Source organism: Necator americanus, chromosome II (genome assembly GCF_031761385.1).
Source record: "Necator americanus strain Aroian chromosome II, whole genome shotgun sequence".
NCBI classification, from domain to species: Eukaryota; Metazoa; Nematoda; class Chromadorea; order Rhabditida; family Ancylostomatidae; genus Necator; species Necator americanus.
The window spans coordinates 28,704,384-28,731,638 of NC_087372.1; the positions used below are offsets into that span (position 1 = coordinate 28,704,384).

General features: G+C 40.4%; 2 protein-coding genes across 5 annotated transcripts; one reads left to right on the forward strand and one right to left on the reverse strand.

Moving 5' to 3' along the window:
- Positions 1–542: 542 nt before the first annotated feature.
- RB195_019789 (uncharacterized protein) lies at positions 543–8,486 on the forward strand (the record flags this gene model as incomplete). 3 transcript variants are annotated; one of them, XM_064187803.1, is made up of 27 exons in its annotated part: positions 543–628; positions 681–717; positions 811–879; positions 987–1,058; positions 1,130–1,221; positions 1,286–1,341; positions 1,407–1,512; positions 1,609–1,728; positions 1,838–1,904; positions 2,244–2,414; positions 2,488–2,619; positions 2,677–2,774; positions 3,082–3,211; positions 3,275–3,320; positions 4,062–4,070; positions 4,827–4,914; positions 4,981–5,111; positions 5,781–5,896; positions 6,044–6,100; positions 6,609–6,729; positions 6,783–6,822; positions 6,894–6,997; positions 7,059–7,117; positions 7,935–8,027; positions 8,070–8,150; positions 8,253–8,317; positions 8,390–8,486. In XM_064187803.1, 27 exons carry the CDS (start codon positions 543–545, stop codon positions 8,484–8,486), a joined length of 2,343 nt encoding a protein of 780 aa, XP_064043684.1. The 3 variants fall into 3 exon arrangements, with proteins under 3 accessions (XP_064043684.1, XP_013291771.2, XP_013291772.1); XM_013436317.2 differs by lacking the exons at positions 543–628; positions 681–717; positions 4,062–4,070; ... (10 more) ...; positions 8,253–8,317; positions 8,390–8,486 and having other exon boundaries at positions 832–879; positions 3,275–3,496; XM_013436318.2 differs by lacking the exons at positions 543–628; positions 681–717; positions 811–879; ... (13 more) ...; positions 8,253–8,317; positions 8,390–8,486 and having other exon boundaries at positions 4,841–4,914; positions 7,935–8,063.
- An 806-nt stretch (positions 8,487–9,292) lies between these two features.
- Positions 9,293–27,004, reverse strand: RB195_019790 (uncharacterized protein; the record flags this gene model as incomplete). Of its 2 annotated transcripts, XM_064187805.1 has the most annotated exons (14): positions 9,293–9,422; positions 10,786–10,910; positions 10,964–11,101; positions 11,754–11,837; positions 11,890–12,031; positions 13,126–13,223; positions 13,398–13,504; positions 13,569–13,726; positions 21,628–21,640; positions 21,755–21,767; positions 21,825–21,922; positions 21,982–22,161; positions 23,658–23,742; positions 26,825–27,004. In XM_064187805.1, the coding sequence occupies 14 exons, from the start codon at positions 27,002–27,004 to the stop codon at positions 9,293–9,295; spliced, it is 1,551 nt and encodes a 516-aa protein (XP_064043685.1). The 2 variants fall into 2 exon arrangements, with proteins under 2 accessions (XP_064043685.1, XP_064043686.1); XM_064187804.1 differs by lacking the exons at positions 21,628–21,640; positions 21,755–21,767; positions 21,825–21,922; ... (1 more) ...; positions 23,658–23,742; positions 26,825–27,004 and having other exon boundaries at positions 13,569–13,725.
- Between the last annotated feature and the right edge of the window lie 251 nt (positions 27,005–27,255).

Consider the following 27,255-nt stretch of genomic DNA (forward strand, 5'->3'; position numbering starts at 1 on the left):
CGGCGAGAATTGCTTATAAGACGAGTTTTCTCCTTTTAAAGATGAGAACTTTGAAAATGACGAATTGTTCGACACAACAGAGCACTAGTAGATTCTCACCATTAAAGAAAAACTAGTTGTCAAAACAAAATAAAATCAAATAGATGCTGCAGCTAATATTAAGGATCGGACAAGAGAGAACATGAAGAATGTTGGAGGAAGTTTCATTTTCAAACACAGAATGTAACGTAGACACCGGTTCCCGTGTGGATGATCACAAAACATCCGTACGTCACAGAATAGAAGCATGAAGTGCAAAGTGTAAACACTAGCAATAAACCTAAGCAGTTCATTTTTCAAAAGATGGAAAACGAGGGCATAGGGAAGGAGTAGTGCTCCACCATAACAGAAAAAGGTTCATATGAAAATGTTGTTTGTTGACCCAATTATTTGACGACAACGTAGTGGCACAATGAACTAGGAACATTTCCTGTGATTTCTGAAGAAATTATGCAGAATAGAAGAGAAACAGTTATTAGGAACTTGATATGCTCCTTTAGAAAATGAAAGCAGTCCCAAAGAATAAAAGAAGCTCGACTGATGTGAAGATACCCATCGACTTCCAGCATTTCGCCGGGATCATCTCACCGTACTTTCCCAGTTGAATAGGGCGCGATATTTGTATTAGTTCCTTTAATAAGAGCAATCTCCACTTTCCACCGATGTCGTTTTCGCGAGGTAACTTCTCATCCAGAGGGTTCCTTTCAAGTTCTTATTGAAGAGTTTCATATTTTTATTTTTCTAATTTATGTGGTGAGTACGGATTTCTAGCAGCTGGCTAAATTAGACGCTATGCATCACGTGAGGACGAAAGTACCACAGCGTTGGTCTCGTGAGAGGGTGCGTTTGTATAACTGTGTGCATATATTTTGATTTTTCTATCCTACTTTTAACTTTTTTTTACTTTATATGGTCTTGGTTTTTTTTTTGAGAACTCTTAAGTTTAGGTCTTGTTCACTGCTTTAGCGGCTCGCTTCACGCTGGTTTTCTACTCCAACATCCATGACTATATATTTCATGTTAGCTTTCTTTATTAGCAAGTTAATTTGAGAGTTTATTCAAGCGGTCAGTGCACAACCACCAAATCTAGGTGAATTTCACTGATATCGACTACAGCGTGTACAGCGATGCTGCCCGTCATGTGGCTGAAGGCAGGAGTCCTTTTGCGAGGGAAACGTACAGGTTGGTGTGACTACTACATTGACTTTCTTTCTTTGGTATTTGTTTATTATTTTGGTGTTTTAAGATACACTCCAGCGTTAGCATGGATTCTGCAACCTGTAGTAACCTATAAGGATTTCGGTAGGTATAGAATTACATCTATTGAATTCTGGTGGCGAGATCAATGCAAGCACAATGACTTTCAGGGAAATTTCTGTTCTGTTTATTCGATATTCTTGTCGGATGGATGTACTTTGAAATGATGTCGCTTCAGCGCAGTCTAACTCATGAGAAAAGTGAAAAAGTCGAAGGGTTAGTTTATTCTCTTTGTTTCGCCTATGCAGCACTTCTATTCCTGCACAAATTTATGCACTTTTTTGTAATTTTTGCACTTTTGATTATGTTTAGCCCACAAACCGGTAGCAAGGAAACCCTTGAGGAAGAAGTGAATAACTCCGATGAATCAATAATGCTACCTGTCGTGATATTTTGGCTAGCTAATCCTTTGACTGCCATAATATCTGCGAGGTTAGATCTATTGTCGCTCTGCCACTTTTTACAAATCCGTTGCGCACCCAGGCTGTACTACAGTGAATTGACAAGTTTTGTTTGTCTTCAAGTTTCTTGTCTATTTCAGAGGCAATGCAGATGTCTTAGTCTGTGCAGCTGTGCTCTATACTTTATACCTACTTATGAAAGGACAGGTCGGTTCACAAAGCATTTCTTTTGAGTTCTTCAATTTTTTTCGTTCAAGGAGTTCACTGATTAAAAAAGTGATACCATACCTCACCTATATCAAGAAGTCTAAAAAAAAGTCTACTTTTTTTTACTTTTTCAAAGCAATATGACGCTAGTGACACTGCTCTGCGACAAAGATATGTAAAGCCTTTCAGTTATCACTGTCACGCGAGTATAACTTTCCACTGAAAATTTTTGTTTAGTGGGGACGAATTTTATTCGAACACAAAAGTTCTTCTTGACCATAGATTTGTGGCCAGTGCTACGGTAGATGATAGATTTTCTCTCCTTCATGACGTTTTTAGTGGTTCACTGCTGCATTAGCTCATGGTTTCCTGGCTATCCATCTGAAAATCTACCCACTTATCTATTTTCCCTCGATATTTCTGCATCTGTGTCAATTTTCACCCAAAGAAGGTGCTATTGCGGGCTTGAAGCAGTTACTTTCTAACTGGAAAGGTTTTACCTTTGCTGTGGTTAGTTGCACAAATATATTCACAATAATATTTTATATGCGAAGTACGTGTCATCTTGAAGCGATCGTTTCAGATAAGCCTGACAAGTTTTGGCTTGGTTGTTTCATTTTTCTATTATTTTTATGGTGATCAATTTCTCGAAGAGTTCCTTCTCTATCATATCAAAAGGAGAGACATAAAACATAATTTCTCACCATACTTCTATGTGAGTTGGTTGCATTACCTAAACTCTCTAACCCACATGTTCATTGTTTTTCTTCAGCCTCTTTCCTTAGTTGACGACAATGAAAGTCTATCGAAAATCATTGGATTTCTCGCTTTTTTCCCACAAGCATTCCTTGTCATTTTCTTTGCATTCAGGTAATTTTTGCAAATAATAGTGTACTCTTTTACATTTCAATGGTCAAGTACTTCCTTTTTGTTTTATTTTCTCTTCTCGCATCGAAAAAATGCTGTCTTCATCCCATTGCGTGATCCCATGTTAACGTATAGAAAAATATTCGTCCAAGTCCTACTAAATTGCCCTTGCATTTGTTGTATAACTGGCGTCGATTGTGTTGAAAAGGACGACATCATTTTCTTCCTTCTTGAAATGGTACCGGGCCAGTCAATGCCGATGTAATACATACATACCGAACATATGAGTCAGCTTAAAATCTGTTCCCAGATATTACAAGGATTTGCCATTCTGTTGGTTCTTGAGCACTTTTGCCTTTGTGACATTCAACAAAGTATGCACTAGCCAATACTTTGTATGGTACATTGTGTTTCTGCCACTAATCATCGACAGAATCAAGGTGCGGCCTTCCACATTACCTGTGAATGAATTTCCATTTTCTTAACGATTTTCTTCTGTTTAGATGTCAGTGAGAGATGCTGTGAGCCTCATTTTAATGTGGTCTGCTAGTCAGGGGGTGTGGTTGTTCTTCGCATACCTGTTTGAATTCCAAGGATGGCACACTTTGGAGCTAGTATTCGCGGCGTCGATAGGGTTTCTTCTAACGAATATTTTTGTTATGGTGAAGATTATACAAGCGTATACTTGTCAAGATGAACTTTCTGTCAAGACTAAAGAGGATTAATTGTGATCGATAAACCATAAAGTCAAATTCTTAGAGTGGTGCAACTATGTGATCGATTTTGTCCATTTGGTAACTACTTATTCTTGTCAGTGAATACGATCTTCCGTGACTGGTTCTTTCATCTTCTCCTATTTATTTATTTTATCTTTGTCCTCAAATGGGTCATTTGTAGCCATTCATCCTATGTGAGCTTATTTATCATTGTTCTTCCTCGTAGCTAGAAACGTTCCCAATCATGATATGATGAGTGTCATCACTGTGCTTCCATGGTTGACAAGGTTAAGGGTACGATGTAGTATCTGTTTGAGTTGGCGTTGTTTTACTTTTTCAAGTGCATGTTATATGTTTTGGAGCTTTATGTTTTTAGATGTGTTTAAGTTCATATCAGTCAGCTTAGAATCTCCAGTCTTTTCTAGTTTACCTTTTTGATTAGTGTTTTTATTATCGTTTTATTGTTTGCAATGTTCAGAATTAACATGAGTAAAATCCGCTTAGCTGCACCAAAGATTAAAATACGCTGTCTTTACTTCGTATTCATTTCCTTGTTTCGATACCGTTGGGTGAGGAGCAAGAGGTGAGCTTCTTTGAAGCTATAAAATCTGCTTGAACCTCCGACAGATGCAACAACTAAAGGCATTTAGTGCATATTGTAGTATAGTACTAGTGAGCTATTTGAAATGATCAAACTGTGTATCTATTACAGTACATTCATTTAATTTTCCTTGTTCACTTGTCTCGGTTGGCTGAATGAATATTAAAACATTACGAGTCATGAAGTTTTTCCTTTGTGGTACTAGGTACCATTTATCGAAGCACTACTTTCTGGCAATGTCTGCTTTGAAGGCAGAAGTTCCGGAGAACTCTCTAGTTAATCAAGTTAACTTATTAATTATGTGAGTAAATGATTAGTTAGGTGAACCTACGTTAGGGGTTAGGTGAGAGTGGACGTTATTTTTTCTTGCGCACAAAAAGTGTAACATACAATAACGTTAGCGACAAATCTTTTGCAGTATCAATGCGCTACATACGTATACGTATACATTAGCATTTAATCGGCATTCAACTGTATGAGAGCGACGCGTACGTCGGAGCGCACGTTCATTCCCTTTTTGAGATGCAATCGTTCCTCCTCCCTCACTCTAATCGAAGGAATATCATTCTCATGAACTCTTTCTGTACCGTTTAGTTTACATCCATAGTCTGTTAGTGGCCGCTACGATACAATATTTCCCAAATCTGACTTTCTTTTTTTTTGAACCTGTGGTTAAATCTCCTGCTATAATCTGTTCTTGATTTCTCCTAGACTTCTGTTCTAAGGTTCATATTTCAGAGTATAGAACCCGAATGGTTTTCTATCTCATAGGACTTGGACTAGGTGATGTGGAAGACATTACTGTGAAAGGGCTGAACATCGTGAAGTAGGTGCTGTTTCATCTCTCGTTTCTTTCGACTTGGTACTTTCCAACTAATGTGCGTGGTTGCAGAAAATGCAAGCGAGTGCACTTAGAAGCGTACACGAGCATTCTCTGTTATGGGCTGGACAAGTCGAAACTGGAAGAGTTCTACGGTCGTGAAGTGATTGAAGCAGATCGAACATTAGTTGAACAGAATTCAGGTAACGCAAATGTTGCTAGTTTCTGAAATATGATCAAATAAGGTGCTGCCGCCCTTGGCTCTCAAAAGCGACCATGGCGTCCCAGCGCTGCGACAGACCCTAGCAAGCTATGTGTTTCAGTCTTCAGAGTCTTCACGCGTTCACATTGCTGTTTTTGACAAAAGCTTTTGAAACAGTTGTTCCCGAAGAATAGCTCTTGCACAGTTGCTCTTGCCTCTGTTACATAGTATAAAGCATGTTAAAGAAAATCCTATGAATAACTTTGTTTCTAAAGGTCGATGCCGTAACATCAGCTTGCAATAATTTTGGTACTTGAAACGTAACGTAACGTAACGACACTCGTATGTACTTGCATCTCTTGCCATAGCTAGCGACATTTTTCTGATACCTAAGCGCATCGTTCCAACAGTATTAAGTTTCTGTTCCACTACTTTCTTCTGCTTTCTTTGTGCTAACTCTCTAGCGCATCGCTTGATATTTCTATTCAAGTGTATGTTACTTACATTGATGGCATGTAACAGCAATATTGCTGGTAACGCAAAAACTACGTTAAAATAGATGCTTGCTTTCAGTGTCTAGCTGAAAGTCTGTAGCTCTCTCTTTTAAAGCAAACTGAGTTCAAGAAGTTCTCTGAAAGTGCTAATTCTCTGTGAAGAAGTACGACTTTAGATGAAATACTGGATGGAGCAGATGTTGACGACGTTGCTATGCTTGTCGTAGGAGATCCTTTTGGTGCCACTACACATACAGATTTGGTACTTCGAGCGAAGGAAAAAAATATCCCGGTGAACTTCAAAATTCAACGCTTGCATAGACCTTCAATAGGAAATTAGATTCGGATTATTACAAGTTGTTCATGTTTTCTCTCAACACACCTTCAAAACTCTTTTTCCTCTTCTTCTGACCGATAATTTTGCTTGAGGCGCTTTCAGGTGAAAGTTGTACACAACGCTTCTATTATGAATGCCGTAGGATGTTGTGGACTTCAGGTTAGTCGTTCTGGTATCAGGATTCGTGTATGAGAACGTGACAGCACCAGTTTTAAAATGGGAGTTAGACCAACAGTAGGTGGTGATGCACATCCTTTTTTTATTTATGTGCATATACTAGAGCGCTCTCAAAGGCGAACACACTCGCACACATATATTTTCCATCCACACAAATATATTTTCGGGTCAAAACGACATGATGTACAGTAGTGTAAGTGGCTGCGCTCGAAGTGGCACGGTGGAGCTACCGGTTGCAATCTAGATGGGACCCTCGTTGACATAACTCATCTCTACAAATCGAGGGCAACTAATGATGTTCCCACCTCGATAGATCTGACTCTACTGCACTGCAGTGAACGCTTACTCAATTCCAGGATTAGATCGTATTGACACTGTATATACCCTGCCAACATTCCCTCTATACGATAAAAGAGCAAATTGGCAATTTTTAACGACGAATGAAGTTATGAGCTAAGCATGTGATTCTGAGGATTTCTCATTTCTTTAGTTGTATAACTTTGGCGAAACCGTTTCTATAGTGATGTGGCTAAACGGATGGGAGCCGGACAGTTATTACGACAAAATTGCTTCCAACATGGAGAAAGGATTCCACACATTATGTTTGCTAGGTATTACACCAGCATCTTTTCCTATCTCACGAACTTCATTCATAAGTTTTCAGATATCAAAACTAAAGAGCAATCCGTCGAAAATATGATGAGGTTTGTAGCAGTTTCTTTCTAATGAGTCAATTATCCCGTTCAATTTACTATCATAGGTAGTTTTTTTTTAGAGGCCGGAAGATCTATGAACCGGCGCGATACTTAACATGTGCCGAAGCCGCTAGACAATTGTTGAAGATTGCTGAAAGAAAAAAAGAGTCCGGAGTTGAGCCGGGTTAATAACATCATGATAATTATTTTATACGAGTTTGAGCATGGTTTCAAATAAGTTTCAGTCTACAGTGAATCTTCACCATGTGTAGGATTGGCACGAGTCGGATGGGATGATCAAAAGGTACCACTATTCAATTAACTAATACCACTAATATGAGAATATTTTATTTTTGCACTAGTTCCAACGCTTTTGAAATCTGCTCATAGTCTCCTTCCATTTATTTCTTTTTGTTTTAGTATCATTTGTCATGTCTGGAGCTGAATTCCTAGTGAGATAAAAGACTTTATCAACACGCACTTCCTGAACCGCCATGTCGTAAAAACTGTCAACATTATCAAGAAACCAAGTGTTTTGAACCTAGTGATAAACCAAATTTTTTTTACTCATGTTCCAGTTCAAGTTTGTACTTCTGCTACACCTGTGACTGCAGGGTGGTGCGTAAATTATTTTGCAAATTTATGTGTAGATAGCACAAACTTTTCTTTAATGATATGAATTATGCAACTATATATATGCAGTGCTGTACGTCAACCCACCTCACCCGTTTAGTTTTTGGAATTTTTGAATTTTTGCGTAAACTTTGCAAACTATGTCTTAGTGCAATACATATGTGCGCGTAAAATCCTAGAGCTCCAAAAATATAACAATATTTTTTGAGGTGTCGAAGGACGTATTCAAGAAGTTTTCGTTTGCTTAGGAAATATGACAATACTATTGACATTATCCAGGAGCTGGTTTTCAATCCGCAAAAACTTCCCCGCTTTACGTCATCATTGCCGCGAGTGCACGTGAAAGGCGTCATATGCGCTTATCGTTCCAAGCACATTCATTTATGTTTGAATGTATTCATTTTTTACAAGCTGTCAATAAATTTCATTTTTTTCATACGTTTAGAAAATCATAGACGAACTTCAATTCTTTAAGAAAGTATATTCAGATTGTGTTCTGCAGTCTGAAAGAAATGTCGCAGTGTGATCTTGGTCCACCTTTGCATTCGCTCATATTGCCAGGTCATATGCATCCGTTGGAGGTTGATATGCTCAACACTTTTAAACTCAGTTGTTAAACGTAGAACAACAGTGGAAGTCAACATACACATTTCCTTGAAATTTCTTCTCTTTCTGTTGAGGAATTACCTTCTGTTGAACATCAGGTACCTCCTGGCTTGATTTTGTTATTGTTCCTTACAGTTTGATATCTTCTAGCTCGTTCGACCATGTTTTTGCGCTGTTCTCACTGTTTTAGTACTTCTCAGCTTTCTTTAACTGCGATCAAAAAGAGGTCCAACGTCTGGCTGCATTCATCATTGAATTTACTCCGGTCAGGGCTGAGTTTCTATCTTGAGGTTGGGAGTGTTTAAATCAAAGTCTCCAATAGCTTTCTCCAGTTTAGGCACAAAGATAAAATGAATGACGAATACGGCCTATTATTTCAAACATTCATGACTACTTTTTCTCTTGCTGTTTGCACCTACCGCATTTTTGACTGAAAAGAAAATTTAATCTTTCACTATTTGTTGGCGACGGCCGTCGAAACGAAAATCCTCAGAAAATGTCCAGAGTAATTGTGAATTTTTTGAGTCCCATATTTGCTAAGTAAGTGGATTAGGATTTAGTTAATTTAACATCAAATTCAGATTAAGAAGTACATATCTAGAGCATTTCAGTCACTGTTATTTTTTGAATTTCGTAGACCAACAGCAGCTGGCACAACTCGGAACCTATGGTCCTGATTCTTATGATATCTGAGATAAGATGGATGTGTTGAAAAGGCACATTTTCTGTTTTTTTTTTCACTCGTTGATTTTTCTCGAACTCTTGTTGAATTGTTATCCATTATTTTTGTGAAAAGTGTTCATTACTGAATGATAAATGGTTCAAACACTAGCTTCAAAATTCAATATAAGCTGACAAACCCTAGACTCGACCGATGTAACAGATAAAGGCGACGGTTACACTAGTTACAGATCAAAGATCACAGTATTATGCTAAGTACGTGTTGCTAAAGGATATGCTCTAATAAGGGCTGACTGTGCTACACGATAACATATTATGGGGAAAAATGCTCGATGTAGTCAAATGCGCATGTGCAAACGTTGTTCACGTGTGGTTGCAATATGCTGGTGCGAGAAAGCCATGTTAAATTGATAAATTTCGCTTCTTTCTTTGACTCTATTCGTAATTTGTTCGTCTCATACAAGAAATGCGCAGATTAATACAACACGGCGTGGTTACTGTATTCCTCCATTGCGGATATGGACGGCTAGAGGAAGTGTCCTATTCTAAATTGAGAAAGCTATTCAGATGGCTTCTTTCTCGGCAGTGTGTCGTTTGAGTTTGTCAAGGAAGTGTAGCCCTTCGGTCGTTTCTTCCAATTGCTATCCATCGAGTACTTGGTCGTTGCCTCTCCCCAGTCGGGCCAATACCTATAAAATGTAGGATAATTGAATAGGCGAGGCATCGGCGTGAGCAATGACCCATGGTTCGGATTAAGCAAATCTCGCTTTTTAGTTTTGCCGTTCTCTGGGTACCAGTCAGGAAAGCAAATACTGACAGTTTCTCTTTGCTAACTTTTGTGACCACCGCTTTGCTGAAGTTTTCCATAACACTGCGTTTATTACGAAAAGCAATGGAATGCTTTGAAAGTGTATGTGAAAGGGCATGATGATATAATGAAAGAAACCGGAGTAATGCTCTTTATAAGGGCTCCAGAAGCCGCGTATTGGAGTCTCGTTAACTGCTCGCGGTGGCTCTTCTTGCAGCAAACTCAAATTATACATTTGAGTATACGCTCTGGGACCGTACAAGCTATGCAACTAGCACAGTTATTTGTCGAAAGTTGTCAAGATATGGCCGCTGTCATCGCAAAGCCCAACCCTATAGGTCATCCTTGATAACGACTCTCTGAACTGCCGGGCATTCTCGACTTGAGGTACTCGAGTCACTCGGTACCGATAGGCAATTCATGCAGGACGCCAAGTCTCGTAGGAGGTGGAAGAGGCATGAGTGGACGAATTCTACGCGAGCTCTTGCTGTAGATCGAGAAGGTTAGGCAGAGGTGTGTTCAAGGACGGGACACCTAGGCGAGGATACGGCAACTGTGTCAGAGAGAAAAACCAGCAGGTCGATTCAGTCAAATAAGTCAAGTCACTCACGTTCCTACAGCCAAAATTATAAATGCATAATCACATATCTTGTCGGAGATATGAAGAGTTGAAATCAAAAGCCTACTGAATGTTTGTAATTTTAGCCACTTATTTCTAAAGAGAGAGTTCGTGAAGGTTTTTTTTTTGCGTACGTTGTGTTCTTCAAGCTAGTAGGCATTTCCATTAATGGCGAAGGGAACGTAATCTACTATAAATCAAAAAATAGGAGGTGTCACAAGCATACTCTACTTGAACGGATGCAGCGAGTCCTGTCGTGAGGTGATTCCATCACTAGTTCATAATTCGCGATTTCGTTTCGTCAATCTTATCGGTGAAAGAAGTTGCGTCGTTAGATAAACTGTGGCCTCAGGGGCTTCTGAGGGTTCCAAAACCTATCAGCTCTATTGAAGCCCTTATTGAGTTCAAGACACCCGTGTTCGTTGGCTTTCTTATAAATTACTTCATGGACTCCACCTTCTAGTGGAAAAGAAACTCAAGATAGAACATTTTCCTTAATGGTACCCTTAAAAGACCCAAAAGAACTAGATCATCGACGCTTTCGTAAACACATACGACTATTTCTGCATCTCGAGTAAACTGCTGGTCTTCAAAACAATCATCAGTTACAGTAATCGGACTGTACCTATTCTTAATACGTTCCACATATTCCATAATATTGGGACATTCGTTCTTGATGACGTCCAAATGTTCATTTTCATATGGAGCGTATACTATTTGTGCGAGAACAGCAAATAACGTGGCATCGATCTGAAACGAGAGATGTTTCCGCGTTACTGTACCGTCATCCTCAGAAGACTTACCCGAGTGGGTTTGAACCCGGTGAAATAGTGTTTAGTGCCGAGATACTTGCTTATCGCTCGAATGTCGTCGCTTCCAATGTTGATCTGCTCCTCGCGACTATGCTTTCCAATTCCTGACCAGGTTAGCATTGATGCTGTCTGCAATTTGAGGAATTTGGGGTAATAAGGTGGAAACAACTCGATTTCTCCGATTTTTGCATTAAAGTCATTTTTTGGATAGTCATGACAGCATGGCATTAGTCACTGACTTTAAAGCTGACAGAAAGAAAAACGTAAAAAAAATGATGAAATAAAAATAAAAAGTAATTATAAAACCACGTAGGACTACGTACAAGGCGAACGAATTTTTATTTTCAACTTGCATTGAGATTTGTTTTTGCTCACTATTCGTAGATGTATCTGAGTATCTGTAAATTCTTTGAAAAAATTTCAGTCTGCGCTTTTACAGTATGGAGAAAAGTTGCCGTGGCCTTTTTTTGCTGACGCTTTGAAAAATGCACTTTGTCCGACATTCACCACCTGCATCAATTTAAGGAAAAAAGTTGTGAAAAGAGTTCTAAAAAAATGCTGTTTCAAGCCACGTTGTGAGAAAATCACATTTTTTAAATGACGCACGAATATGTATAGGATGTTTGCATTTCTTAATGTTAATTATAAAAGTTTTTATGCTTCCTAATTACACCCCCAACTACAACAACTGAAATTGGAAGACATGGAGTTTGGCGCTTTGTGATGTGACGCGATAAATTTGCATGATCATATCGGAAATTCCTGAGAAAAAAATACTCACAGAGCTGATGTATTTCCTTTTGAATAGAGCAACGAGAATAGGATGGAAGAATCCGAAGAATTCCGGCGGAAGAAGTTCTGCGAACTGAAAACATCACTGATTTTCGGTGAAGAGGCTCTTTATCGAATTCACATACTTGTGACACATTTTCAAGCCTGAATAATTTATGCGAGGCCAGCAAAGAGTTGTGCGCCATTTCTTCGAATGCACGCGATAACGCTCTCTGCTCATCATTCAGGTGATCCTCGAGTTTAACACCGAGAAGTCGTGTGAGGTCACTGCAACGTAACAATTACGTTCAATTACGTTTCTCGGTACGTTGCTGAATCTTTGGAAATTGCAGAAAGCATCAGGTGTGATGCAGTAAGTACCGAGTGCTGATTCAAAAATGATTTCATACAAATATGCTCTGCATCGAAATATCAGTGGATTTTGGAATTTCGAATGTTTGGAAATATCCTACTGCCGAATCCCTTTTTTGAAAAATTACTTGGCAATCACATCAATAAAAGTATAACAGGTGGATATCTTGTCTTTTGTCCTCCTAAAATTTAATTGTGAAATTTTCTTTTTTGATAAGGAATTTTTAATTCAGGTATTATTTTTCTGTTTTCGCTGACCATTGCTAGTGAACGTACGTATGGGTTATTTAGTTATTAATGTTTTGCTTAATGTATTAGTTATTAATGTTTAACCTAGCGACAGCAAAGAAACTCACACAGCCTCTCTGCTCTCCATTTTTCTCTCATACACTCGTTCTTTATTGATCTACTTATTTATTCATTTCCCCATCCCTTCTGATCTGCACCTATCAAACGCAAATAACAATCGCCGAAGCAAACGTAACTACCAACTCCTATAGTCAGGAAGAAGCGAGTCGCAGTGTAATTACTTACGCTGTTGCGCGCGCGGCGAAACCTACGCGACGGTCCGGTTGAAACTAACGAGGATCCCGCCGCAAACGCAACCGTTTATACTACTACACCATTCAGGTTGTTTTGACACGACTGCACACTGAGCAGGTGCACATTTCATGTATTTGTGTGTGTGAAGTTTCCACTAACAAGGACGGACTTATTTTAAAAAAAGATCAAAGGAAGTACAAAGTAAAATTCTATTTTTATTGAAGTAATCATAGTCCTAATTTCAACACCCCACGTCGTTGCATTTTCACTAGATCAAATATCCATACTGGGCTACGATATAAGTTTTCAGCTCGAGTAGATGCGGCATTTTTTTCATCGATTGATGTTCCTCTGACATATTTGCGATATAAAATAAGAAGTTCTGAGAAGTACTGGAGGTGAAAGGACCGTTTAACGGAGTGATGATGTGAAAATTGCGTGGATCGTAAAAGAAAAAAGATACAAACCGAATTATAAAGGATGAGTCCGGATATTCGACTCCTTCAAATTCGACAAACGGCAGTGTGCCTTCTTTTGACCTCGGGGACAGCAAGCATGGAATATTCTGGAAAATTCCGTAATCACCCTTTCCTCTTAACATTTTGAACTCTGCGCACGTCAATGTCGAAAAGTTTTGTTTGCTTGTGGTCGCATAATCTTTTGTGTGTATGTTGGCTCAGTTGTGTTGCAACGCTACATACTTGAGTAAATAGAAATCAAAAAATCTCCAAGCGTCCACCTCGTACTGTATTTCGGCCATACGAAGCCACGTTTCGACTTTGAGACAAGGAGCTGAGGGGCTCGGTAGGATTCTCGTTCGTGGGAACTGATAAAGATAGACAACACCTAGAACAACAAGTTTTTTCTCTTGAATTGAATATTCTTCGAATTTTCGAAATTTCCCACTCACCACTCTTCCAATCCTCTTTTATAGGACTCTTACGTGGAGCCGATGTAAGCCATTTATAGGGAATATAGAGAATAATAGCCAGTCCTCCTGCCAATGCGGCTTTTCCCCAGTTTGGTAACTCATTCACTTGTTTGGTAAAATCCTCCAGGCTTGTCATACTGAAATTTAGAAGATAAACGAAGCTTCACTAAAGAAATAAAGTATTAACAACGACTTATTCACGAAGAAAATGAAACAACGATATTCTGGAAAAGTACTGATGAAGATTTTTTTTTACAGAAACAAAGACAAGAAAAATACAAGCCAAGAAAAATTCTGATTCAAAATCAAATTCCGATCACAGCGATTACAGAAATTCATTGATTGATAGAAGCGATATGATGGTGGAAGAACCTCAGAACCTCTCTGTGACAGGTTTCTCCACACTTCGGCTGTGCTTGCGATTAAGAATGTTTAGAAATCGTGCATCAACACGCAGGTGCTAGAAATATAAGCCATATCAACAAAATTAAAACGATTTATTAAAAATAATTAGGGATTGACTAAAAACATTGAGAGCCAAAAAGTAGAAAATTAATCTCCAATATTTCGCATGAGAAATTAAAGTGTTTGACCGATTTTCTTTGGATGTGCGGAGCGTTTCGCATCAATTCAGGATCATAGAGGTTGTATGGACCATAAAATGACTTGCGGGCTTCCATCAATGTATTTCTCAATATCCTTTTCCTTCCAATCTAATGTGATGCCTACATATCAGCCATAGAGAGATGAAAAGCTTGGTTTCACCGGAGCGATAGCGAACCATCGATCGAATGAACATAGTACTGACCTCGTAAGACTGCGCTACACCCGCACGAACACTGGATGCAGACACACATGGGAAATATGTCAGGGTTTTTTTACGAAAAGTAACTGAGCGAGCCAGCAAGTGAGAGCAATTAATGCTTTTACTTTCATTGCAACTGTTCAACAACAACCTATAAAATTGTTTACCAAAACAGTGCGGTGTCGTTTCTGTCACGTCAACACAGCTCCATAATTACAAGCGACCATAAGAAGTAAGGGAGAATGTAACGATAGATAGGGAAAGGAAGCATTTTTACGTGAAAATGCGAGTTCGTTTAGCTTCGTCTGTGAACTACATATGTATTGACAACGTCTGAATGTCCAGTTTTCAGGAGTAAGTAGGTTATTTGGGTTATGTACACTATTCTATAGCTACATATCTCATATGCTCTTCAATAATGGTTATGGGGTGCAACCTCGCAACCACCACTGCCTTACTATTTTGAATGTGAACCCGATTCGTCCACGCCTACAATCCAATGTTTGTTTTTGTCGTCTCTTTTTGTATTTTACATGATCAATGACGAAATCGGAGAACATTTCTCGGGATGACATTTCACACGGAATATTAGTAGATAACTCTAGTCTCATCTGTATATGAAAGGATAAAAGTGTCTGGCGTTAATCATTCCGCTTGGGATGCGCCCCCACGTTCACTTGAATTCAGAATCGTTTGAGATTTACGTGTAACTGGCCTATACTATGACTTGCGGGGCCCAGCCGATGTGTCAAGTCAGTGTTTTTACCCTCCCAGACAAGTCTGGTACCAATTTATCGACGCCGGAGGGATGAAAGGCTTGGTGAGCACTAGGGCGGATTCGAACCTCCGATCGATCGTGCAGGAAGAAGGAGAGGAAATGAAAGGGGGAACCGCTAACCGCTACACCACATCCGCCCCTTCATCTCTATATAGTCCCATTTATTAGGTCATCTCATAAGTAAAAGTTTTTCTAATCACATAAATGAGGTGTCTAAGGAGGATTTTCAAAAAAAAACAGCATTGGAAATCTATCAGAAAGATGTAACAGAATCGCGAAAAAGAATGATAACATATTACAGATTTGGAACAGGTTTTGTTTATCTTAGTTTAAAAAAATAAAGCGTACTGTACTGTATTTATGAAACGATTCAATACGTGTGAAGACATTACTTTTCTACCACTGATTGAGGGCAGCGTATTACAAAATTCACGCAGTGTGGAAACCTGATGGGAAATACAAAGTGCTGAGTATAGGTTAGGAATGTGAGCGTAGTTATTTCTATTAATCGTACTAAAAGACGTGTGCTCCTGCGAGGTGAGTCAGAACGTGCCGTTCTTGTACACTCTCCGGTTCCCTCAGCAGCCCACTCCTTGCTTTTCAATGAATATGCAGCTGAGGAGACCCCATTAATTGTCGACAGCTAGCTCGTGGATGTGGCGCGTGCTCAGAGGTGCCGCGTTCCAAGTCACCTCGTAGTCATCTCGCTTCCAACGGCGTTGTTTAGGATGATGAGAGAAAATTGAGCGGGCCACGCCCACATTCGTAATCTACACCCCAAACTCTGTGCTTTCCATTAGGTTTCCACACTACGTCAATTTCGTGATATGCTGCATTTAAACGCGCCGGGTCTTACCGGTTGGTGTCTATCCAATCACTATAGCGATCTGCACATTAAATATCACCGTCATGAACAGCCAGATTTAGAAAATCCGCGATCACCGCGCTGCATTCAGTGTTAGACATGAACGGAACATGGAACGTTCTCTTAATTCCTAGCAGCAGACAGTGATCAAAATCGTTCCGTACGTGTGCAATAACTAGAAACCCCTAGTCACAAAGAAAAACACGCTTAGAAATCGTTTAACTTCGTACGCAAACACTTACGTGATATTGCACAATAAAACAAAGCGTTTGGACCGGACTATCAAAGGGAATGATTTCGCGACATGCAGATTTGTACTGTAGAGGCATGCCAGATTTTTTCAGTCACTGTAGACGGACGAATTTACTAACTCCTCAAAAAACCCCTCTTTCTTTCTCTATAGCTGTTTTCGTTTTGTTCCGAGACTGTGTACAAGAGGCATTCCGTTAAAATTAAAGTGCTCAGGAATTGAACGCAAAAAAAAAACGTACAAAAAGCATACACAAAAAGACTGTTTCCTGCCGCAGACCGGTAATCAAACAAGTAGCCAACTAATCCTATCATGCAAAATGTAACATGACTGAAATCAGCAGAAAAAAGTAACCCGTTTCGCAGCCGGTTAACAATGTCTATGAGCACAATTACGGCCACCAATTATAACAGTTTGCAATAGTTTAAAGGCATCACTGCACGAATCTGAGGTGGTACGGATTTCAGGTGGAGTATTCGTATATGGGGTCGTAGATTATGGAGAGGATGTGATTCCGTTCATTTCTTCCTAATTGCCGTAAAAAACGGCCCGGAAGATTTCGAGCGTTCCAGCGCGCTATTTTCTACAAGGAGTTCAATTGGAGCGCGCCAGCCTTGTGCACGCGCCGCATCTTCCGGGCCGTTTTTTACGGCAATCGAGAAGAAATGGACGAAATCACCTCGCTCTCTATAATCTACTATCCCGTATACGAATAGTCCACCTGAAATACGTACCACTTCAGATTCGTGGGCTGATGCCTTCAAAGAGGTAAAAACAGTTAAACCTCTTGGCCAGAAAACTGACGAGAAAATTAATTTACAATTTTTACGCTTGCATTTACAATTTACGATTATTTTTTGTCAGTTTTCCGCCCGAGCCTTAGTTTTACCTTTCGTCGAATTTCAGATTAGAACAGATGTCTTTATGTTCGTGTTTCGTTCTGTCTCTAGTTCATCGAGATTTGTTTTGAAAAGATGAAGGACAGAAAAACCGCTGCACACCGGGAGAGACAAAGAGGTGTGGGGACAGAAGCAGGAGACAAGTAGGAAAAGAGACAAACGAGAGACAAAGCCGAGAGATACCGTCGTCTTCAGATTTCGCTTCCAAGAATGCTGGAAATCTGATGTTGAACGATTGGAAAGCCATGATTTGACAAAATCATCAACGGCTGGAAATCTTTGAGTCATCGACCCCCGTGATTTGTATTTCTTCACTGTGATTCAGCAATCAGTATGAAACTTTCCGGAACGCTGAACGGAATTCTAGAATGAAGGTTTATTTTCGATAGGTACGTGCAGGTTACGAGAAGCAAACGGAAAATGCATGACTTTCATCATATTCTCTGGATGAGCACGTGAGCTATAGGAAAACATCACAGTTTTAAGGTTGGCAGATTGTCTTGCTGTAAAATAGAAAACTATGCACTTTTCCCCGTCATCTCCAAAGCATCCACCACCCGATCGAACATTGTCATCATAGTGATTTTTCCACTGACAAGAGAAATGAAGTTTTTTGTTAGCGTGCTCCGTGGTGGAGTGAAACAAATGTTTTGAATTGCCTGCTCGCAAAAAAAAACTTCACTCTCTAAAAATACAGGAGAAAATTGTAGAAATATTGCAAACAGTAGGCTACTGAGAATACCAAACTAAAAAGGTGTCAGGCGCCTAGGAAAAGTATAAAGCGGAATCCTTCCGCTTACACAAAAAAAAGAAGTTAGCTCGAGTAAGGCAATAATAAGAAAAAATTCCCTGGATTTTCCTGAAAACATAATTCTTGAGGAGAATGAAGAGAAGGAAATTATTCAGAATACAATGGTAGTGAAGTACGTAAAGAGGGAAATAGGCGTTCATTGATGTACATGCACATTCAAATTCTTTGAAGAAATTTCCTTGGAATATAATTTCAGGTCCTAATGGATGCGAGTGCGAATACAAAGAATAACAAAGATGTTTTTTCCCTAATAACCGTAGGAAACTATGCTGAAAATTTGGTAAAACCAAATTTCCTTGAATCAGAAGGAAGGAATTTCAGAGAAATTGTAATCAATTCAATTCAATTCAATTAATTGGAAATTGAAATTGAAATTATTTCATACGCGAAGGAATTTGCGGCAATGAATGTGATGACATTCTAAAACATGCAGTAAGTTTAAAGTCAAATAAAGTTACTAGTAGATATAATGAGGCGACGAAAGAAAATCCGTTTAAGACCAGTATTTCAGGTAAAGGGATGAAGTGGTGAAAATACAAATGCAACATCAAAAACACCGAACAAATCTCCACTGACAGCTAAACATGTCAACAATGGAGGAATCTCCGATAGAAAATTCTAAGGAGAGATTGGTTTTTGAGAAAATGCACCTTAAAACTGTATGACAAATGTTTGAGGGGAATAAGCCCGAGTTAATTGAACAGTGGAGCAATGTTTCAACAAAGAACGACAAACACCAGCACAACTACGTCATTCGCACTGATTTGATGCGGAAAAAACGAGTCGAAAATAGCTAGGACTAAAATTTCCCTGCAAAACATCTGAAATAACAAACAAATGAAATAAGGCATAAAAGAGTAAACAAAATCATTCCTAAGTCTTTCAAGAAAAAAGGACCTCAAAAGAACAGCAATGAATCTGAGTAACTCGTTTTTCCCCGTCATTCGTTGTAATGTATCGAATTCGAATGAATACTCTCGAATGGATGATATTTGGAGTTGCTGTACATAGTTCACACACATGAATTCGTTGAGAAAACACGATTATTAGGGATTCCAAAGGAATATCAATCAAGTCGTAGATCATTTAATATCTACTTCGTTGAGTAAGCTAGCCGAGCAGACTTTAAAATTCCCTCATATCCATTGGATCAAGAACAATCAATGACCAGTTCACTGCAGTGCTAATGTGAAATCAATTGAATGCAAGGTGAGACGTAAACAGAAAGGAGTGGTAAATGAACGTTCTCCCTATCAAACGAAAAAATTCGGTAGACCATGCGATAATCCGCCTCCCTTTTCCAACAGCGGAGTCAGTGACGGAAGAGCTCGACAAACATTGCAATTAAATGTCGCAAGCGGTCACAAGTGTTACGACACACGTCTTCGTATCACATCAAAGCGAACTAAAGATATGGAGAGAATGGAATCAGTACGCTCCCAACGAGTGACGCTCTGTATCTGACAAATCGGATGAGGGTTCCTGTTCTCGGATAGAATTCTGTTATGAGTTCGTCGATCCGGAGTAATGGAAAGTTTGGTTGCCCTTAGGCAATTTCAGCCATCGACTAGTGAGACGCAGTAAGTTCTGTTTTGCGACAGCTGGCTTTGCGTTCGGATCAAAACGACCGAAACGAGCTTTCAGTTCTGTAAGTGGTTGAGCTTGCGGTGGAATCCTAGCCAGCTCCAGTCGAAGAGCTGAGCAAGTTCTAGCGTTACGAAATTCCTAATCTCAAACAGTTGTTCTTTCCTGCCTTCCAAAACGTGACATGGGGGAAAGAATGCCTCACAAAGCTACATTCGACTATTTCTGACGCTTTGAAAGCTTTTTCTATCCATGCTACGTTTTGATGACCAAGTAAGAATATTGCATTGAAATTAAGAACCATCACCTGCTGTAATATGCAAATCTACGAATGTATCTAGCAATCAATTCGTACCAAGTCCACATGTAGAAAGCCGTTCAAATAGCCAGTCATGTCTCTTCTCAGCACTTTCCACCTGTTCGTCCTCTTCGCTCCTTTTCCATCTTACACTTCTCTGAACCACACACGTTCTACAAGTAATGAAAGGATGAAGTGCTCGACGTCAACCAATTCCTTCGGAGTGCGCCAACACTTCAACTTAGAAGCGTAAACTACGAATGTGCATGCCACTTGCGCAGTTATCTGCGGGAGACAACCCAAACCTACAAATGCGGTGTATCGGAGGACTTGGTTGGCTTTGAGCAGTGTTGAACCGTTTAACATCAGATGAAGTAGTGCCTTCTCACCACTGCGCAGGCCACCTGTGTTTTATTCTTAAAAATTGCGAAAACTGGAACAACACGGAGGGGCGAGTGTAGCGCAATGGCAGAAGGTCACCACTGCGTCTGCACAGTCGATGGCTGAGATTGCCTATGGGTAACCAGACGATCCAGTACTCCGGATCGACGACCTCGTAATAGAATTGTATGAGAGAACAACACCTCTCATCTGATATATCAGTCGGACCCTTATTGTATAGGCCGTATATGCGTTTATAGAGCTTTACAATTCAGAATTGATGTTGGACGTGTTTACATACGCCTAAAGGACTGATGAACCCCAACCACTTAATCCATTATGCTAGGGATACCAGCTAGACAAATCTTATCATTTGCATACTCTTTCAACCACTCCCTGATCCTTGCAGATTCAATACCGTAGGAGATGAAGTGGTCTTTCATTCTTTTCTTCGTCGCTTTGATCTGCGCAGGAGTCGTAGGGAGGAATCTTGTGGGTTTGGCAGTTCATCTCTTTTCTGTTCAGTTTCTCTTCATCAGTGTTTTGGTTCTTCAGATCTATCGTCCCTGGGTGGATTATTACAATAACAAAAGAATACGTATGGCAGTAGGAAAATAAGAGAAGACGCTCAAAAAATATTCATGACGCCACCGCTTCAACTATCTAGTCCAGATGCGACGTATAATATTTGAGATAGGAGGAGTTTCAAGCATGTGGCAGCGTCTGCTGAAACCGTTAGTGTCGAGGTTTTTCTTAAAGGCAGCATTTCACGAATCTAACGTGGTATGGATTTCCGAAGAGGAAGTTTCCACACAGGTTCGTAGATTGCAGAAAACCAGGTGGTTCGTCTCTTCGTAGTCGCTGCAAAGAACGGCCCGGAAGCCGCCGTTTTTTTTTAGGACGGCTTGCGCTGCAGCGCGCCACGTCAACGAGCGAGCGTCCGAAGATCAATAAGGTTTCCTCACCAGCCTATTCAAGTTATACTCGGACCAGAAGGGCACGAATCACGAGTGTAGTTGCAGCGCATCTGCGTACGCGCTCGAAACGGCGCGATGGAGACAGCAGTGATACCGAGATGGGGCCGACCGGCAAACTGCAGCGATGGGTGGTGCCAGCAAGGGTCCCACCACGCTACTCGGAGATATGAGCGGTACATTGTGGCTTTCCGCAATCGAACCCGTGTAGAAGCTCCATGAGAAATCTATACCACCTCAGATTCAATGTATACTGAATTTAAATTTTACCATAAGATGCCAGAGATTCACTTCACTTCTCTTTGTAAACAAGCGTTTCCATCAATTAAATTGATCCAAGGAGGGGAAGAACCACGTTTTGGACTCATATCTAGCTTGACCGAGAATACTCACTTCTGAGGTAGTACTATAGATTACACGACAGAACAGACGTGAAACTATTTGATGGAATTGTTCTGCTTTGGCCGCGGATTGTTCAATTCTGAGCGCGATGGGTGTTCGACCGAGCATTTGAGTGCACCGTGGTTGCGAACCTATGAAGATACTAATGCATTGCTCCTGAAGTTGAGAAACCAAGGTTGTCTACTTACCACGACACAGCAGATAAGTAAATTTGTACGTAGAACGGTCGACCGGGAGTCCACAAAATAACGCCACTCCCTTCGAAAAGGTCCGAGACTTGAATTTACTGGAAGATAAAGACCAAAAAGTAGTTCACAGGCATTACTGCGAAAGCATGAAACACACTGAAAATCCAGAAGATAGATGGATGAGAAGCACCAGGCTGATCACGTAGCAACCCTCTGCATTGTAATGGGATGCACGCAATAAAACCTAGTGAGAGTCGTATCGCTGGTGTTGGGTCTGAGCAGCCCTTCCTGGCTGCTCTTCGATGTTGGATGTCCTGACCGCTTTGTCCAAACAGTTCTAAAATGAAGTTGAAGGTTTGGGTGTATCCAAAACATCAAAACATCTGATCAACGACGTGCACTCTTTCCTTCTATCTTTTATATATGTAAATGCAAGCACATGCATATATTATATAAAGAACATCCTTCATTTATTGATGTATTCCTTAAGTGGATTTGAGCGTAACTGTACTCGCAAATAAGACTATTTAAAAAGAAGGAGAGTATTTCTTGTTCTCAAGATATTCCAATTGTTCATTTCTCTTCCTAGACTTCGCTTGTATAAAAGGATAAATTATAAAGTTTCTGGCGTTAATCAATCCGCTTGGGATGCGTGCCCACGTTCACTTCAATTCAGGATCGTTTGAGGTTTACGAACGTGTAACTGGCCTACACAGTGGCTTGCGGGGGCTAGCGGATGTGTCAGGTCAGTGTTTTTTCCTCCCAGACAAGTCTGGTACCAATTTATCGACCCCGGAGGGATGAAAGGCTTGGTGAGCACTAGGGCGGATTCGAACCTCCAACCGCTACACTACACCCACCCCTCGCTTGTATATTATGTGAAAAACAGCGGAAAACTCCCTGTTTTGAGATCCTCTATGTACTTCAGATTTAGACACAGACAATCATTCCTAAGGATAAGAGCACCTACATGTATTACATTAGTAGATGTGCGTCTCTAGCGCTACTGTGGATATCGACGAGCAAATTACGGTTACAAATGATTTACACACAGATGCGCCCTCGTGAGAAAACGCAAAAACCCGCTACCAGACACTTTGAACTTTGGCTGCAACCTCCACTTTGCATAGGGTCATCATTAACGTATGTGCGCATGTAATTACCAACATTAGCGCTATCCTCCCTCATTCATACGTTATCGTTTAGACGGTCATAGAAACTAAACGTCATTGAGAGAATAAGGGAAAAATGTTGTTGGGGTGAGGGCACTCAGTGGCGCCCTTATTTTCCAACGCTCTAACTTACTTTTTCTCTTAGTAACTTTACTTCACTTGTCATAGATCCTTTAAGACTAATGTTTAGGCCTTACGGCCCCGATTGATTAGATTATTTACTTCGAGAAATAAGGGTCCCCCCCCCTCCAAAAGCTACATTTTTCCCAGAGAATAGTTATTTTTTTAGATAAATAAAATTTATATCTAAACACATATACATTTGATATGACACTGTTATATCTATATTCCTTGCATCTAATTAATATAACACATACGAAACAAATGCTAGATATCATTCAGTCCAAAAAATTACTGAAAATCAGAATAACTGGCTGTGAAAATAAGCAAGTGGACCAATATTCGTGTTGACACGGACAATTACAGTCCATGCCATGCAGCATGATCCATAACTATAGGAACCATGGACTAAGCAGGTTCCATTTAGATCATGTTTGCATCCTCCTCGCTCGGTTCACAGGCGTGGGAAAATCCTATCACGAACTTGGAAGCACCCGCTACTAGTACCCTGAGGGTGGAACGAACAGTACAACTTAAGGACCGTTTCCGACACCTTTTTTCGGAACAATTATGGGGAATTGTACGTGATCATGCTTGTACTCGTGGTCTATACCCCAAACTCTTTTCTGAAGAGAGACATCAACATCCCCAGTTTCGTGGTACGCTCCAAATAAGGTACTTCTTCAACCACGGGGAGTATGGCGTAATGATAAGTGGTCAGTACTACGTCAACGCTGTCGTTAGTTTGGAATCAGACAGATCAAAGCAAGCTTTCCATGCCTGCTGTAGTTGAATATTGGTACCATATTCTGGAATTCTTCGGCTAGAATGGAGACAGTGACCGATAAAGCCTCTCAGGCCACCCTAAATGCCATAACAAACCTCCATTGACGTTTACGAGTCCGAATTGGAGTCAAACGCGTTGTTATCTCTAGCAAATTGTTCAACGAAAACTTTGCCGCTCAAAAGCAGAAAAACTCTCGCTACAAAGTGTACCGCTTTTCAACATCTTAGGATTATGTTAGGAAGGGGGAGATGAGCTGCATTCTCCGTTAATGATTAGAAAGAGGTATTGGTCTCAAAAGAGAGTTTATGCTGACTGCCAGGAAAGAAACAGAACAAACAAATTCAAGGAGCAGTAAAAGGTGACTCGTGCATAAATTCACTGGTAGAGGTGGATAATACAGTGTATAACTCTTCCTCCTACTTCTCAAGGTCCCGCCAAGACTTCTCGAAACTAGACAGATATGACGAATAATTATCAATAAAAGTCTTCCATTGCAAAACAATTTGCAACGAATACATCCTGAACGTTCAAAGTAGGAAAAGCCTCGAAGGCAAAAAAAAAAACACTACCAACGTGTGCTAGAAAAGTATTGAGATAAGCGGTTTTTTAAAGGCATCACCTCACGAATCTGAGGTGGTACGGATTTCAGGTGGAGTATTCGTATACGGGATAGTAGATAATGGAGAGGGGTGTGATTCCGTCCATTTCTTCATAATTGCCGTAAAAAACGGCCCGGAAGATGCGGCGCCGCACAGGGCTGGCGCGCTCTAATCGAACTCGTTGTAGAAAGTAACGCATGCCGGAACGCTCAAAGCCGTATCTTCCGGGCTGTTTTTTACGGCAATTAGGAAGAAATGGACGGAATCATCCTTCTTTCCTAGACCTACGATCCCGTATACGAGTACTCCTCCTAAAATCCATACCACCTCAGACTCGTGGGGTGATGCCTTTAACAACTGACCTAATGTCTCTTGCGGACCTCAAGGGCGAGCTGCACGATTCGTAGCACAGTAACCTTGTGGACTCTTTTTCCACTTCAATTCGAAGAGTGCAAACTGCCTTGTGCAATTATATCGAAGTCTGCAGTACTGACCTGATTGATTAACAGGCGGGCTTCAATATTCGGGGCTGAGTATTTTCTACAGGATGAATCCGATGCGCCTACGACTGGATCAGAGCAGGGAAAAAGGACGATGTGTTCCAAAAAAAGAATGAGCGTGAGTGCGGCGGACGCATCGCGCACACCCAGTTGAACAAATCTGGCCCCTTGTGTATTAAGGCAAACGAAAATGTAGATAGGTAGAGGGAAATGTGAAGCAACAATACTTCGAACATTAAAAGCGGAACTGCAAAAAATGCAATCATCTAAGTCCTCATCCAATACAATTGAGTCTGCTGAACAAATAACAAATAACAACAAATAAAGGGGGATATTTGTGCGCGGCCTAGATGTATTTCCATCAAAAATTGCGAACGAATCTTTATTTAGAAATTTATTTAGAATCTGCAGATATCCTATCAAGAAGAAGAAAAAATAAAAATAAATTAGCAACTACAAAAAACACACAAGATCTTAAGAATAAGAAGAAACTGTTAGGAGTATAGGTGTGTAGGCAAAGGTTGGGACAAGGGCAACGGGCACATAACTTGCCTTAGCAGATCTCATTCGAATTGACTAGAGCAGCTGATGTTAGAAAGTTACAAAAAAATTGAACGGCTTCAAGAATTAAAGCCACATTTGAATTTTTTTTACTGAATTCACTGAACCTACGGTGAACTTAGGACTGTCAAGAAATATTCATGAAATATTCGTATCCCCTCTGAAAAATTCCTCCGAATCTACCATTAATAGAGGGGAAGAAAATGGTGCGTCGGTTGCCTTAGAAAGGAATCAATTTGCGTGAAAGGGCGACTGATCGCTCTTTTTTTTACCGCAGCTGCTGCCTACGCACTGACTTTTTTTAGAAACTCGGCCAGCCCTTGAAATGTGCGGAGAATGAGGACCCACCACATCGATTACTGCCAGTGCACATGCAACATTGGCAACAGCAGAAATTTCCCTGGAATGAGATCGGGGGGAAAAAAAGGAGAAGAACAAAACGCTGGAGGGTGTGACCACTCCAAGTAAAGATATGCAAGATTAAAAATCCATTAATGTAACACTTCAATTGCTTTAAAATAGTACTTTGCAAGCATGGTTCTTTTAAGTGTCAGTGAATTTTTTCCTTTGCAAGCTCCACCGACCTTGTCACGCGAAATATGCGAAAATTTTGCTTCGCCCAGATATAAGGGTGTTTTCGCGCAGTCGGAATCCATAAAATTAACGACAAGACCCGCTCCAGCAGCGGATTGCCAGCAAACAACTGGAAGTCAACATGGTTTTTCGTCTAGTCGTTCAACCACAATGCCAATGATAAACAACATTAAAATCTTGCAAACAAAGAAAAAAGAGAAAAACGCAGAACTATGTATCACTGGAGAACAAAAATGCAAAAGAAATGTCGAATAAGAAAAAGGAGCTCGTCAGAATATATGTCAGTTGCGACTCTTGAAATAGGAATACTTTTTGAAACGGTTACCGTACTGCTAAAAGGTCGCTCCTACGCTTGCGTTGTCGATGGCTTGATACTTCTCACACTGAACCAAGCATTTCATCCTTCCAAGAGGATAAAAGGATAGAGTGTCTGGGGTTAATCAGTTCGCTTGGGATGCTCCAACACGTTCGCTTCAATTCAGAATTATTTAGGTTTTACGAACGCGTAAATAGCTGTGGCGATTAGCCGATAGTCTCAAGTCGGTGTTTTTATCTCCCGCAGCCAGGTCTGGTACCAATTCACCAACCTCAGACGGATGAAGAGCTTGGTTAGCACTAAAGCGGGTTCAAACCTCTGATCGATAGTGCAGACAGCGGAACCTCTTACCGACTGCGCTACACCCGCCTCTTTCATTCTTCCAACGTCAATGAATTGCTGATAGAGTTGTTTTAGAAAGAAAAGACACTGACATGTGGCGCATATGCCTTCATAAATCTCGCACGATTCTGAACTGAATTCGGACAGTTTGGTGCGGACGAAGAGGATGACCAACGCCAAACACTTCATCTCTAAACGAAGCTTCTTCTTGAACTCTAACCATCAGCTTGAAGCCCAGCATCGATTGGTGGACTATTTACTCTGAAGACGGAGGAAGGAATGGCTTCAAAAGCGCAATATAGCGAAAGAATTCGGTTCCACAGAATCGTTTTTTTTTCGCAGAGGCGTGGGCGACGTGATAATGCACACATTCCATAGTTTGCCGCAAAACATGAGATAGAGTCGGCGTTTCTGATGAGCAATAACGAAACGGTTGAACG